This window comes from Nicotiana tomentosiformis, chromosome 3 (assembly GCF_000390325.3).
Source record: "Nicotiana tomentosiformis chromosome 3, ASM39032v3, whole genome shotgun sequence".
In the NCBI taxonomy this organism is placed as follows: domain Eukaryota; kingdom Viridiplantae; phylum Streptophyta; class Magnoliopsida; order Solanales; family Solanaceae; genus Nicotiana; species Nicotiana tomentosiformis.
In genome coordinates, this window is record NC_090814.1 from 26688468 (window position 1) to 26704863 (window position 16396).

Genomic DNA, 16396 nt, shown 5'->3' on the forward strand with positions numbered 1-16396 from the left:
ACTTCTAGCTTCCAGCGGTATTCCGGCCACTCCTAAGCCTTAGGCTCCCTATTATGCACCGCTATTGTCTAGTGCACCTCCTACACGAGGTGCTTTCGGTGGTTAGGCCAACCGATCAGACCCGAGCTAGCCACAACAACCACGTTCTTCGAGAGCTTGTTTTGATTATGGTGACACTCGTCATGTGGTGAGGGATTGCCCTAGACTCAGGAGGGGTGCACCTCCACTGATTACTCAGGCTCTGCATATTCCACCGTGTCCTTAGGCTTCTCTGTCCATGGTCGTTGTACCAGTTGCCACCCCACCTGCACAGCCTGCTAGAAGTGAAGGTCGAGCAGGTAGAGGTCGCCCTAGAGGGGGAGGCCAGGCCAGATACTATGCCCTTCCTACTAGGACGGAGGTAGTTGCATCTGACTCTATCATCACAGGTATTGTTCCGATCTGTCATAGAGATGCATCAGTCTTATTTGATATAGGCTTTACTTATTCCTATGTGTCATCTTATTTTGCTCTGTATTTGGGTGTATCCCGTGATTCTTTGAGTTCTCCTGTCTATGTGTCTATACCCGTTGGAGATTTTATTATTATTGACTGTGTGTATCGGTCGTGTTTGGTTATTCTTAGTGGTTTTGAGACCAGAGCCGATTTATTGTTGCTTAGTATGGTGAATTTTGATGTTATCTTGGGCATGGACTGGTTGTCACCCTATCATGCTATTCTTGATTGTCACGCCAAGACGGTGACGTTGGCTATGCCAGGTCTACTGCGGCTAGAGTGGAGAGGTACTTTAGATTATGTTCCTAGTAGGGTTGTCTCATTTCTAAAGGCTCAATGGATGGTTGAAAAGGGGTGTGATGCGTATATGGCATATGTGAGGGATGTTAGTGTTGATACTCCTACCGTCGAGTCAGTTCTGGTAGTGAGGGATTATCCAGATATATTCCCGGCAGATCTTCTGGGCATGCCGCCCGATAGGGATATTGACTTTGGTATTGATTTGTTTCCGGGCACTCAGCCCATTTTTATTCCACCCTATTGGATGGCCCCAACAGAGTTTAAAGAGTTAAAGTAATAGTTGCAAGAATTGCTTGATAGGGGATTCATTCGGCCTAGTGTGTCACCTTGGGGTGCTCCAGTCTTATTTGTAAAGAAGAAGGATGGTTCTATGCGAATGTGTATTGATTATCGCTAGTTGAACAAGGTTACAGTGAAGAACATGTATCCATTGCCATGTATTGATGACCTATTTGATCAGCTTCAGGGTGCTAGAATGTTCTCTAAGATCGACTTGCGTTCAAGCTATCATCAACTGAAGATTCAGGAGCCAGATATCCTGAAGACTGCCTTCAGGACTCGGTATGGTCATTACGAGTTCCTTGTGATGTCTTTTGGGCTGATCAACGCCCCAACAGCATTCATGCACTTTATGAACAATGTATTTCAGCCCTACCTTGACTCGTTTGTCATTGTGTTTATTGACGACATTCTGGTGTACTCCCGGAGCTGGGAGGATCATGCGCAGCACTTGAGAACTATGCTTCAGACCTTGAGAGAAAAGAAGTTATATGCAAAATTTTTGAAGTGTGAATTCTGGCAAGATTCAGTGGCATTTTTGGTTCATGTAGTATCGAGTGAGGGGATCAAGGTAGATCCTAAGAAGATTGAAGCAGTACAGAGTTGGCCCAGACCGTCCTCAGCTATAGAGATCCGGAGTTTTCTTGGCTTGGCGGGGTATTATCGTCAATTTATAGAGGGTTTCTCATCTATTGCAGCACCTATGACTAGGCTGACCTAGAAGGGTGCTCCGTTTAGGTGAACCGAGGAGTGTGAGCAGAGCTTTCAAAAGCTCAAGACTACTTTGACTACGGCCCCAGTATTGGTATTGCCTATGGGCTCGGGGTCCTATACGGTGTATTGTGATGCGTCGCGCATTGGTCTCGGTGCGGTGTTGATGCAGGATAGTAGGGTGATTGCCTACGTGTCTAGACAACTAAAAGTGCATGAGAAGAACTATCATATCCACGACCTCGAGTTAGCAGCTTTGTTCATGCCTTGAAGATCTGGCGGCACTATTTGTATGGTGTCCCTTGTGAGGTCTACACCGATCACCGGAGTCTATAGCATATGTTTAAATAGAAAGATCTTAACTTACAGTAGCGGAGATGGTTGGATCTACTTAAGGATTATGATATTACCATTCTATATCATCCCAGGAAGGCCAATGTGGTGGCCGATGCCTTGAGTCGCAACGCAAAGAGTTTGGGCAGTTTAGCATATCTACCAGTAGCAGAGAGGCCTTTAGCCTTGGATGTTCAGGCCTTGGCCAACCGGTTTGTCAGATTGGATGTTTCTGAGCCGAGATGAGTTTTGGATTGTGTGGTTTCTTAGTCTTCTCTTTATGATCGTATTAGAGAACATCAGTATAATGACCCACATCTGCTTGTCCTTAAGGACACTGTTTAGAACGGTGATGACAAGGAAGTCACTATTGGAGATGACATTGTATTATGGATGCAGGGCAGGCTATGTGTGCCCAATGTAGATGGTTTGCATGAGTTGATCCTCCAGGAGGCTCACAATTCACGGTACTCCAATTACCCAGGTACCGCGAAGATGTATCAGGACCTGAGGAAGCATTATTGGTGGAGGAGAATGTAGAAGGACATAGTGGAGTATGTAGCTCGGTGCCTAAATTGTCAACAGGTGAAGTATGAGCATCAACGTCCAGGTGGATTGCTTCAGAAGCTAGAGATTCCGGAGTGGAAATAGGAGCAAATCACTATAGATTCGTTGTTGGGCTCCCACAGACTCGGAGGAAGTTCGATGTAGTTTGGGTGATTATGGATAGATTAACCAAGTCAGCTCATTTCATTCATGTGGTTACTATTTACTCTTCCAAGTAGCTGGCTCAGGTTTACATTCGCGAGGTTGTCAGGTTTCATGGCGTGCCGGTATCTATCATCTCTAACCAGGGTACGCAGTTTACATCGCGGTTCTGGAAAGCCATACAACATGAGTTGGGTACTCGGGTGGAGTTGAGTATAGCATTTCACCCTCAGACGGATGGACAGTCCGAGCGCACTATTAAGATATTGGAGGATATGATCCGTGCATGCGTGATGGATTTTAGGGGTGCTTGGGATTAGTTCTTGCCACTTGCGGAGTTTGCCTACAACAATAATTATCAATCGAGCATTTAGATGGCCCCGTATGAGGCTTTGTATGGTAGGCGGTGCTAGTCCCCGGTGGGTTGGTTCGAGCCGGGTGAGGCTAGACTATTAGGTACGGACTTGGTTCAGGATGCTTTGGAAAAGGTTAAATTGATTCAGGATCGACTTCGTACAGGCTAGTCGAGACAGAAGAGCTATGCGGATTGAAAGGTTCACGACGTTGTATTCATGGTTGGGAAGCGGGTCTTGCTTTGAGTTTCGCCCACGAAGGGCTTTATGAGGTTCGAGAGGTGGCTTACAAACTTGCACTACCACCTAGTCTGTCTCTAGTTCATCCAGTGTTCCATGCTCCAAAAGTATCACAGCGATCCATCTCATGCGTTAGACTTGAGCTCAGTCCAGTTGGACAAGCATCTATCTTCTGTTGAGGAGCCGGGGGCCATTTTGGACAGGCAGGTTCGAAAGTTAAGGTCGAAGAGCATAGTTTCAGTAAAGGTTTAGTGGCGGGGTTATCCAGTCAAGGAGGCGACTTGGGAGACCGAGCATGATATGCATAGCCATTATCCTCATCTTTTCCCCAATTCAGGTATGTCGCTATACTCGTTCGAGGACGAACGTTTGTTTTAAGTGGGGGAGGATGTAATGACCCGGCCGGTCATTTTGAGAGTATTAGCCTCGATCCCCTATTTATTGCTCACTCAAATTTATTTTGTGGTTTTGTGACTTACTGGGGTGCTTGGTGTCGGATTTGGAAGAGTTTCGGAGTGGAATGGGATACATAGTCCCTAAATTGGAAGTTTAAGTCATAGGAGTTGACTGTAGTTTGATTTGTGAGAAGACGACTCCGAAATGGAGTTTTGATGGTTCCTATAGCTCCGTAGGGTGATTTTCGTCTTAGGAGCGTGTCCGGATGTTGTTTTGGAGCTTCGTAGGTCATTTCGGCGTTAGTTGGCGAAAGTTGGAAAGTTAGAAGATTTTGGAAGGTTTGACCGGGAGTGGACTTTTTGATATCGGGATCGGATTCTGATTCCGGAAGTTGGAATGGGTCTGTAATGTCAATTATGACTTGTGTGCAAAATTTGAGGTCAATCATATGTGATTTGATAGGTTTCGGCATCGAATGTAAAGTTAGAAGTTCTAAAGTTCATTAGGCTTGAATCGACACACGATTCATGTTTTTAGCATTGTTTGATGTGATTTGAAGGCTCGACTAAGTTCGTATGATGTTGTAGGACTTGTTGATATATTCGGACGGGGTCCCGGGGGCCTCAGATGTGAATCAGATGGAAATCAGATCATTTTTGGACTTGGGGAAATTTCTGATGTTGGGCTGGTTCTGGTGTCTTTGAACATGCGGAGGGACAGGCCGCAGGTGCGGGCTCGCAAATGCGGGTGGTTGATCGCAGCAATGAATTGTGTCCTGCTCAGATGGAACCGCATATGCGGTTAGAGTTCTGCAGAAGCGGACTCGCAGGGGCGATTGAGGAAGCGCAGAAGCGGAAAGGCTAGCCAAGCCTGGGGTCGCAGAAGCGGAGCCCCTTCCGCAGGAGTGAGAGAGCAGATACAGCATTTTGGTCCGGAGAACTGGTTTTTCTGGGCTAAGTGAGAACTTCACCTGCGATGGAAATTCCGCAGGTGGGGAGAAGCAGATGCGAAATCGCTAGCCAGAAAAGCCTAAGTTCGAGGGTTTGATTTCATTATCCATTTTTTGACCTAGAGAGCTCGGATTGAGGCGAAAGTTTGAGGGATTTTCAGAGAAAGCATTTGGGTAAGTATTCTTGACTCATTTTTGATTAATTCCCACGAATCTATTGTTGTTTTCTTCATTTAATTAGTGTTTTTAGTTGGAAAATTTGAGAACAATTTGGAAAACTTCTTAGGCTAACAATTGGGGATTTGAAAAGTGATTTGAGGTCGGATTTGAGTAATTATTGTATGGTGGAAATCAATATCGAATGGATGTTCGATTTTTGTAATTTTGGTCGGGTTCCGAGACGTGGGCCCAAGTCGACTTTTTATAGGGCTTTTTCAATTCTTTGCTAAAGTCGTAATTTCATTATTTAAATTAGTTTCATATAGTTATATTTATAATATTTCCTCCGTTTTAATTTATGTGAACCTATTTGATTGTACACGGAGTTTAAGAAAAAATGAAGACTTTGGGAATTTATGGTCCTAAACAATTCAAAAAGGGCCCTAGAGTATTTGTGTGGTTATAAAAGCTTCTCATTAAGGGTAGAATTTTAAGTTTAAGCAAAATTATTTCCAAATTTAGAAAGGGGTCATTCTTTTTGGAACGGACCAAAAAGGAAATAGGTTCACATAAACTAGAACAGAGGTAGTATGAAATTGTTTTGGCTAGATTCGAGCCGTTCGGAGTTGCAAAATCGAGAGAAAGGCCTTCTAGTGGATCGATTTTGCGTGGTTTGAGGTAAGTGACTCGTCTAACCTTGTGTGGGAAAAATTTCCCTTAGGATTTTGGTATTGTTATGACAATTTGTGATATGTGAGGGCCGTGTATGTGAGGTGACAAGTGCGTACACGGGCTAAATGTTGAAATTTTGATTTTATTTAAGTAGTTTCCTTTTTATGCCTTAGCTCAGTTATTTAGCATGTATAGTCATCATGTTTAGCCTAATTTCACTGGTCTACTTGTCTTATCTCTTTTTTGCAACTTGTACCGCATGCTTAGTTGAATTACCTGCTTTCTTGATTCCATATTCCTTATTTAACTGTGGAATTCTTTACTTGAAATTGCTATCCTTGAAATATCGTTGTTTCAGTTGTTATGGTTTGGCTTCCGTGATTTATTGTTGAGATCATTGTTTGATTGTTGCACGAGGTTTCTGTCATGCGATTGTTATTGTTTCCACGAGGTTTCTGTCGTGCCGTTGTGATTATTGATATGCATGCGGTGGTATAAGGTCTTGGTGTTGAAACGCATGCAGTGAGATAAGGTGGGCTTGATACGCGTAGCTAGCAGGGGAACTACTAGAAGTCATGCGGCGTGATAAGGTTGGCTAAAACGCGAGATGCTATTTCGAAAAAATAATTTTTCAAAATAAAATATAAAAGCTCCCGCAGTGTATAAGGAAAGATTGTGAGATATTTACTTTTGGAACTACGAGGCGGTACCTCGGGAGTGCCCTTGTTGATTCCTCTATTTGCTGTATTGCTTGTTGTTGTCTTTCCTTAACTTTTAAGATTTTTTGTTTTTCTTTCATGTTGTATCTGTCTTTCTTTGATTCCGTGTTATTACCTTTCGTAAATTCTCATTGTTTCACTTCTCTGTCATTTCATTATATTATTTTATCTCCTGCCTTGTTTCTTATTATTTTCAGTAGGGCCCTGACCTGACATCGTCACTACTCTACCGAGGTTAGGCTTGACACTTATCGGGTACCGTTGTGGTGTACTCATAGTACGCTTCTGCACATGCTTTTGTGCAGATCCAAGTATTGCCTACCAGAATAGGTACTAGTGAGCTAGTCCGTACGTGGAGACTTCAAGGTACATCTGCCAGTGTCCGCAGACCTCGGAGTCCCCCTCTGTCTTTATTATGTTGTTTTCTTATCCTCATTAGACTCTGATGTATAGAGATATTTAGTATTTCTTATATCTACCGGGTTTTGGGAGTTATTTATATTTGGGTTGCATTTTTTAATTATTATAATTGTTGACGTTTTGAGTTTTAGCTTAATATTTCAGTTATCCCGCATACTTGTTAGGCTTACCTATGGGCTTAGTATTCATGTGTCGATCCAGTTAGTAGAAGACCATCAAAATGGTCTACCCCAATAATATTGAGCCTTTATTTAAATCAATATTATATTCAAATAACTAACCCAATATATATTAGCTCATAATATTTATTTAAACCAAAATATATTTAATTTGGGATTAAATCCAAACTTCTCATGGATTTATATTTAATAAAATTTTAATTACCTACAAATACATCCTACTTTAAAACTTGTATGGATGTTAAATTATTACGACTAGGCTTGAAGTATCTTGAAACGTCAAATTTGAATATCATGTTAACCCTGAACTTAAAAAATCCATAGCGGCCATTCATTTGTAATGCATGTCTTCTATTGAAATGTTGATCATTGAGACTATTGTATCAATCATATTTGATATAAATATGAATGCTTGACGTTACACTCTTGGCATTTGAACTTTAACTTTTCTAAAGTCTCTCACTTTTGCATGATTAGAAAATAATCTTTCCAACTGCAATGATTAAGCTTGAGAATATGTCATGAATTTTTCTTTTGCACATAATATTCTTATCTGCAATGAAGTTAGTGTGCAACTACTTTGACTTTAGCCATATCATGGCCACATATTGACCCATGTTATATTTAATCGGTAAAGAAGTATACCACCGCCACTACATGCATGTGTGATTCCTTTTGAAGATTAATACCTAGTCCGTGTTGGTATCAACATGACAGAGCCACCTTAAAACTTGTTCCCACATCGAGAAACATATGCTCAACGCCCTCTTTTACAATCCATATAAATCCCTTGTTCTCATGTTAATTGAGAATCAACCAGTGACGTCTTCAAGCCAACTCAACTTTGGGCTTTGACGATTAGGAAGCACTAGCGCGAAGGTGATTTCCTCCTTCTCCTTGTTTCTTCATTGTCTTCTTCATTATTTTCTCTCATTTTTGTAAACCAAGCAAAATGGATAGTCTTGTTCAAAAGGATAATACATGTATGAAGAAGGTGATCATAGGGCGCAAAGAGATGGATTCTCATCCCTGCTCTAAAATCGGTGAGATAAATCTTAGGGCGCAAAGGGATAAGAACTCATCGCCATCCGAAAATCATCAGCTCAAAGGGATGGACAATCATCTCAGCCTGAAAACTGGTAAAACTTGATGAAAAACTGGTAAAACTTGAAGAAGTTGATCTTAAGTTGGAGTATGGAGACAAGCTTTTGTATGTGCCTTCAATTTCGATTAATTCAACTCGAAGACTAGGAAAACATGAAGACTCTACCTTGAAGATTTAGCGGAATTAAAGAATCCAACTTAAAAACTTGGCAGATTTGAGGTATCCATCTTGAAGTTTTGGTGTACTTGAAGAGTTCATCTTGAAGACTTGGAAGACTTGCAAAATCCGACTTGAAGGTTTGACAGGAGCAGAGAACCGACTTGAACAGATTTGAAGAATCCAACTTGAAGATTGATATACTTGAAGACCTGGCAGACTTGAAGACTTTAACTTAAAGATCAGCAGACATTATGACTTGACACACTTAATGACTTTAACTTGAAGACATTTCCTACTAAAAAATTATAACCATCTTAATGGAGAAGCCAACTCGGTATGGAGGCTTACCCCCATTGAGCCATCAATATTCAATAAGGCAAAGGATACACATAATCTTAATTTTCAGGCTCCAACCAAGCAAATTCTATTCCATCATACATCACTCTAACAATATGTAAGGCCCCGTATAAATTTTAGCCAAAAACTCGGGGTTTCATGATGCCAAGATAGATTCCTGCGTTATTATAGTAGAAATTATTCGCGGCAAACTTGCGAGCCACAGTTCGGACTTTTTGGATTGAACAGTACCCTACGGTCTTAGAGAAAAATATATCGCAGAAGAATGCATTTCTGCGGCCCATTATGCGGCAGCATAATCACTCTGCGGAGCGCATAATGGCCGCAGAGTGAAGCAGAAAATTTGGCTAATTTGAGGTCAGTTTTGCGGTCGATTATGCGATCGCATAATCACTATGCAGACCGCATATTGGTCGCATAATTACTCTTGGGTTTCTCCGAAGGGAATTCTACGGTGCATTATGCGACCGCAGAATAGGTATGCGGACCGCATACTGGTCGCATACCTAAGCCGAAAGTTCAGGCCTATAAGGGCCATTTCTGCGGTAACTTTGCGGACCACATAACTATTATGGGGTCGCATATCCGACCGCAGACCTATGTCGTGGCACCTTTCTAATTAATTTAAAACCCGACCCCCATTCCGTTAAAACACCCCTTTTATTTATTTTGAAGGTCATTTATGATATTTCTAGAGAGAGAGAGAGGGTTCTAGAGGGAGGGCCTAATTTTTCATCAATTAATCTTCTACCATAACTCAAAGCTTTGGAAATATTCAAGTAAGGCACCAAATTCTTCATCCTAAAAGGTAAGACCTCATCACCCCAGCTCTTAATTTCAAACATAGCTATAATGGGGTACTAGTGTGATACTTCATGGGTATGAGGGTGGTTATCTTGCATGCATGTGATAAAGAGTGTGGGAAAAATAAAAAAGTGAGCTAGAACCATGAACGTCTTCTTAATTCTTGGTTCAATTTGTTATATTGCTAAAATAGATTGAAGTTGCTAAGGGTTCCGGATAATTGTAGAGTCTAAAGAAGCGCAATTGAGGTATGTATGGCTAACTCTCTTCTTCTTAGAATCGAACTCCTAGTATCCGAATAATTGGTGTAAGTTCCGACTTAATCATATTAGAATTCTTTGCCTCAGTGTGTTGGATTGAAAGATTCATGCTCCCTAATTGTTCTAGATGTTCACCATGTCATCATGCTATTTGAGAACGTAATTATGATTTCCAAGCTCCTTCCCTTATGTGTGCAATGCCCTGTGTGATGGTACTTATCGACATGAAAAGGGAAAGACTTGAATTATAAAATGTGCCCAAGTGCCAAGAACTACTTAATGAATGAGGCTGTTTGTGCCCTGTAATGAAAAATAGGAAAGAAATGTGAATTGAGTGAATAATTGAAAGAGGTTATGTCTCAAGTGAGATGGCTTAGCTGATCGGGCCTAGATCAGACGCCATGATGTATACATAGTGGCATTTGTGTTGGAATTATTGATTTACAATGTGGATATGGATATGTCTCACTTGAGATGGCTTAGCCGGTCGGGTCGAGACCGGACTCCGTGTAAAAATACGGTGGCATTGTGAGTTGTGGCATTTGGCACTAAAGATTATTAACCTAAAAAGATGGAAAGATTGAATTGGAAACTATATGATCCTTACTTGGTGTTTCTTGTATTTCTGTGAGGCACTTATTGATTATTATGACTGCCTTCTCTTTGTTTCACTATTCATTCTACTAAGATTGGTGTTTGCCTTACATACTAGTACTATTCGACAGTACTAATGTCCCTTTTGCCGGGGGTGCTACATGTTTGAATGGATGTAGGTGGTTCCATCACAGATAGCGCTGATCGCAGTTAGTGGTGCTCTCCCTCACACTCATCACAGCAGTCTTGGTGAGCCACACTTCTTCCTGGGGTCATGTAGTGTTTCTTTTGTATAAGTTACCATATTTTGAGGTATAGCCGGGGCCTTGTTTCCGGCATTATCATGATTGTTTTTTGTATCATTAGAGGCTCCGTAGACGTTTATGTGGGTCGTGTATGGGTATCAGAGTGGTCACTGGACTAAGTTGTATTTTGGAAACTTAACTATGGATCATGAATGAGTCGGGTAGGGAAGGTCTAATAGGCTTGCTCGGCCGGGTACACTCGGTTGAGCGCCGGTAGCGCTCCCTGAGGTTGGGGCATGACAATCATGGTATCAGAGCCTAAGGTTTTAAAGTGTCCTTGGATGTCTCGGAGCCGTGTCTAGTAGATCCCTTCTTATCAGTGTGTTATCGACCACTTCTATAATTAGGGGGCTACTTGGATATTTAGGAATAATACCCTTCATTGTTGTTCTATATCGTGCGATAGATCGGAATGTGAGGTTGTTCTCCTCTAACTTGTGCATTGTTCTAACTTTCAGTAAATGGCACCTAAGAAGAGAGCGAGAATTGGCCAAGAAGCCAATGCCACCTCAGGATTAGCTGTTGATCCCCTACTTGATAATGCAGGTGAGGATAATCCCCCAACTATCCTACTGCTTGATTCGTCTACTCTAGAACAGACTACCCCAGTTCCTACACCCTCGGAGGGTGCCACAATCCCTCCCGCCGATATACATGTTCCACCTCCAGCCCTAGCTCCCGGTCCCGGTATTTCTAATGGAGATCTTAGGGGAGCTATTCAGATGCTGACTCAGTTAGTAGTTTCTCAGGCCCAGAGGTCAAATGTTGCACCCAACCCATTTAGCTTGCAAGGGGATTCTTCTGGTTCCAGGGTAAACAGGTTCCTTCAGTTAGACCCTCCAGTGTTCACAGGTACTGATCCCGAGGCAGACCCTCAGGATTTCATTGATGAGATGCATAAGACTCTCTGAGTTATGCGTGCTACTCAGATGGAGGGAGTAGAGTTGGCCTCCTATCGTTTGAAAGGGGTGGCATATTCCTGGTTTGAGATGTGGGAAGATTCCCGTGAGGAGGGGAGCCCTCCGGCGAGATGGAGTGAGTTCGCAGATGCCTTCATAGATCATTTCTTGCCTGCTGAGACTAAGGCAACCCGTGCCGTGGAGTTTGAGACCCTTAAACAGGGTAGTAAGAATGTGTAGGAATATCTCATGGAGTTCGTGCGCCTATCAAACTATGTTGTTCATATGATGCCGACTATGGAGTCTAGGGTGCGTCGATTTGTGCAGGGCCTTAGCCCTTTGGTTATTAATGAGGCTACCACAACTGCTCTAAATTCCGACATGAACTATGGATAGATGGTGGCATTTGCCCAAGCTACGGAGGCTCAAAATTTAAAGCTCAGGATGGAACGGGAAAGTAGTAGTAGGGCCCGATCAACAAGCAACCTTGGGGATTCGTTCGGAGGTGGGAGATCAGCTTTTTGGGGAGGATCATCAGGGCCGTCCTAGTCTTATGCTCAGTCTTCAGCTAGTGCCCTACCACCAGGGCATGACCAATAGCATGGGAGTCGCTTTAGGCCCGGTCAGGGCAGCAGGGGGTCCCACCATCAGCTCCGATCAGGAGGGAGATTCCAGCAGCAGCAGAGAGCCCCATGCCCTAAGTGTGGGGGGATACATTCGGGAGTCTGCTACCTGGACATGCAGGTATGTTACGGATGCAGAATGAGAGGCCATATTCAGAGGGAGTGTCGTGCACCCTGTCAGGGTACAAGCAGGGGCATAACTCAGTCATCCAGTCCTACAACTGCTACATCTTCAGCACCCCTTCCAGCTCGAGGCTCTTCAGCACCCATAAGGCGTGGTGCAGCTAGGGGTGGTGCACAGAGTTCGGGAGGACCCAACCGATTCTATGCTATGAGTGGTCGACAGAGTGCAAAGGCTTCCCCAGATGTCGTCACAGGTATATTGACTATTCAATCTCATGATGTGTATGCCCTTATTGATCCCGGATCTTCTTTGTCATATGTTACCCCTTATGTTGCTACAAGCTTCGGAATAGAACCGGAACAGCTTCATGAGCTGTTCTCTGTATCTACTCCAGTTGGCAAGTCTATTATGGCCGCGTGGGTTTATAGAGATTCTGTTGTCACGGTGCATGGTCGGGATACCATGGCTGATCTCATTGAACTGGGGATGATTGATTTTGATATAATAATGGGAATGGACTGGCTTTATTCATGTTTTGCCAAACTCGACTGCCGAACCAGAATTATGAGGCTTGAGTTTCCTAATGAGCCAGCTGTTAAGTGGGAGGGGAATAATGTTATGCCAAAAGGTAGGTTTATTTCTTACCTTAAGGCCACAAAGATGATCAAGAAGGGGTGTATTTATCATTTGGTCCGAGTTACAGACACCACTACTGAGGTGCCTACCCTTGAATCTGTACCAATTGTGAATGAATTCCCTGATGTTTTTCCGGATGAGCTCCCTGGAATTCCTCCAGAGAGGGAGATTGATTTTGGGATTGATGTGATGTCGGGCACGTAGCCTATATCCATTCCACCTTATAGAATGGCGCCGACATAATTAAAAGAGCTAAAGGAATAACTAAGGGATTTGCTAGAGAAAGGTTTTATCCGACCGAGTGTGTCACCTTGGGGCGCACCGGTTCTCTTTGTCAGAAAGAAAGATGGATCGCTGAGGATGTGTATTGATTACCGGCAACTCAACAAAGTCACAATCAAAAACAAATACCCATTGCCTAGAATAGATGATTTGTTTGATCAATTACAAGGTACTAAGTTCTTCTCCAAAATTGATTTGCGGTCCGGGTACCATAAATTGAAGGTAAGGGAGCAGGATATTTTGAAAATAGCTTTCAGAACCCGGTATGGGCACTTTGAATTTTTGGTAATGTCTTTCGAGCTAAGAAATGCCCCGGCAACTTTCATGGATCTTATGAATCGAGTCTTCAATCCATTTCTTGACTCATTTGTGATAGTATTCATTGACAACATCCTTGTGTATTCACGAAGTCGAGAGGATCACGCCGACCACCTCAGGGCAGTTCTGTAGACTCTTCCTCAACACCAATTATATGCAAAGTTCTCGAAATGTGAATTTTGGCTTGAATCTGTTACATTCCTGGGTCATGTCATCTCTGGAGAAGGAATTAAGGTCGATCCTCAAAAGATTGCAGCGGTGAAGGATTGGCCTAGACCTACTACTCCAACAGAGATTCACAGTTTCTTGGGTTTGGCCGGGTATTATAGGAGGTTCGTAGAGGGGTACTCCACTCTTGCCTCTCCATTGACTAAATTGACACAGAAGGCGGTTAAGTTCCAGTGGTCCGATGCTTGTGAAATGAGCTTCCAGGAATTGAAATCAAGATTGACTTCGGTGCCGGTATTGACCCTGCCAGAGGGTACCGAGGGGTTTGTGGTGTATTGCGATGCTTCAAGGATCGGTCTTGGGTGTGTATTAATTCAACATGGTAAGGTTATAGCATATGCTTCAAGGCAACTTAAGAATCATGAAAAGAACTATCCAACTCATGACTTAGAGCTTGTGGCGGTGGTTTTTGCATTAAACATTTGGAATCATTATTTGTATGGAGTCCATGGAGATGTGTTCACGGACCACAATAGTCTTCAATACATTTTCAAGCAGAAGGAATTGAACTTAAGCAGAGAAGGTGGCTTGAGTTGCTCAAAGATTATGACATCGACATTTTGTATCATACAGGGAAAGCTAATGTGGTGGCGGATGCTCTTAGTCGTAAATCTATGGGTAGTTTGGCTCACTTGGAGGCATGTCAAAGGCCCTTGGCCCGGGAGGTTCATCAGTTGGCCAGTTTGGGAGTTCATCTTGTGGACTCTAATGAAGGGGGAGTGATTGTGCAAAATAGGGCGGAATCATCGCTCGTGGCAGAAGTCAAGGAGAAACAATACAATTATCCAGTGTTGGTGTAGCTGAAGGAAGGGATTCATAAACATAAGATTACGGCTTTTTCTCTTGGCATGGATGACGGTACATTACGGTACCAAGGACGACTATGTGTTCCAAACATAGATGGTCTTCGGGAAAGATTCATGGCAGAAGCTCATACTTAAAGATATTCCGTGCACCCAGGCTCTACAAAAATGTATCATGATCTCAAGGAAGTTTATTGGTGGAATGACATAAAGAGAGTTGTGGCGGACTTTGTGGCAAAATGTTCAAACTGTCAACAAGTGAAGGCCGAGCATCAAAGGCCCGGTGGGTTAGCTCAGAGTATACAAATTCCAATGTGGAAATGGGAAATGATCAATATGGATTTTGTGGTAGGGTTACCATGCACTCCGCGTAAGTTTGACTCAATTTGGGTGATCGTGGATTGACTCACAAAATCAGCACACTTCTTACCAGTTAAATCCACTGACACTGCGGAACAATATGCTCAATTGTATATCAAGGAAATAGTCAGGCTTCATGGAACTCCAGTTTCCATCATTTCCGATCGAGGGGCCTAATTCACAGCTAATTTCTGGAATAAATTTCAGCAAGGTTTGGATACGCAGGTAAATCTTAGCATGACTTTCCATCCACAGACTGACAGGAAAGCAGAGCGGACTATTCGGACACTTGAGGACATGTTGCATGCGTGTGTGCTTGATTTCAAGGGTAGCTGGGATGATCATTTGCCGCTCATAGAATTTTCTTATAACAACAGCTTCCATGCTAGTATTCAGATGGCGCCATTTAAGGCCTTGTATGGTAAAAGATGTAGATCACCGATTGGGTGGTTCGAGGTTGGAGAAGCTGAACTAATAGGATCAGACCTTGTGCATCAGGCTATGGAAAAGGTTAAGATCATAAAAGAGCAGTTGAAAACTGCTCAGAGTTGTCAAAAATCCTATTCGGATGTTCGTCGCAGACACTTAGAGTTCAAGGAAGATGATTGGGTGTTCTTGAAGGTATCTCCCATGAAGGGGATCATGCTTTTTGGAAAGAAAGGGAAATTAATTCTAAGGTATGTCGGGCCGTACAGAATCATTCAAAGGATAGGTCAGGTGGCGTACAAGCTTGAGCTACCACCTGAGATGTCATTAGTGCACCCGGTACTCCATGTGTCCATGCTGAAGAAGGTAGTTGGAGATCCGTCCGCTATTGTGCTGGTTAAGACCATCGAGGTTAGTGAAGAATTGTCATATGAAGAGATTCTGGTTGCTATTCTTGATAGACGTCCGAAAGTTGAGAAACAAAGAAATTTCATCCGTGAAGGTATTATGGTGAAACCAACAAGTCGAAGAAGCTACTTGGGAAGCCGAGAATGAAATGAAATAGAAGTACCCTCATTTGTTTGAATAGCCATGTAAAAGTTCTATGAAGTTGTTTCCCATAAATTTTGTATCATTTGTTCGGCTAATGTAAAGATATTCCTTCTGAGCTATATGTTCCTTATAAGGACTCAGTGAGTGTTATTTTGTGTTATGTTGCATTATTTGACCGTACGAATACGTGTTAGGATGTGTTTCTGGGGCTCTATGGCAGGTGGATAGGCTTAATTACAAAGGAAAGTCTAGCGAAATTTTCAGGAAGTTAGGAAGTTAGGCAAATTTGGGGCTAATGGTATATGATATAACTGAAGCTGTGTTAAGTGAACCTTGATCCTCATTCAAGGACGAATGATCTTAAGTGGGGGAGGATGTAAGGCCTGGTACAAATTTTAGCCAAAAACTCGGGGTTTCATGGTGCCAAGATAGATTCCTGCGTTATTATAGTAGAAATTCTTCGCTGCGAACTTGCGAGCCACGGTTCGGACTTTTTGGATTGAACAGTACCCTACGGGCTTAGAGGAAAATGTTTCGCAGAAGAACACATTTCTGCGGTCCATTATGCGGCCACATAATCACTCTACGGATCGCATAATGGCCACAAAGTGAAGCAGAACGTTTGGCTAATTTTAGGTCAGCTTTGCG

General features: G+C 42.8%; 1 protein-coding gene across 1 annotated transcript; it reads left to right on the forward strand.

Annotated features, from left to right (window-relative positions):
• Positions 1-15007: 15007 nt before the first annotated feature.
• Positions 15008-15751, forward strand: LOC138907521 (uncharacterized). Its single transcript, XM_070198120.1, has 2 exons — positions 15008-15280; positions 15563-15751. The coding sequence occupies exons 1-2, from the start codon at positions 15008-15010 to the stop codon at positions 15749-15751; spliced, it is 462 nt and encodes a 153-aa protein (XP_070054221.1).
• The last annotated feature ends 645 nt before the right edge of the window (positions 15752-16396 follow it).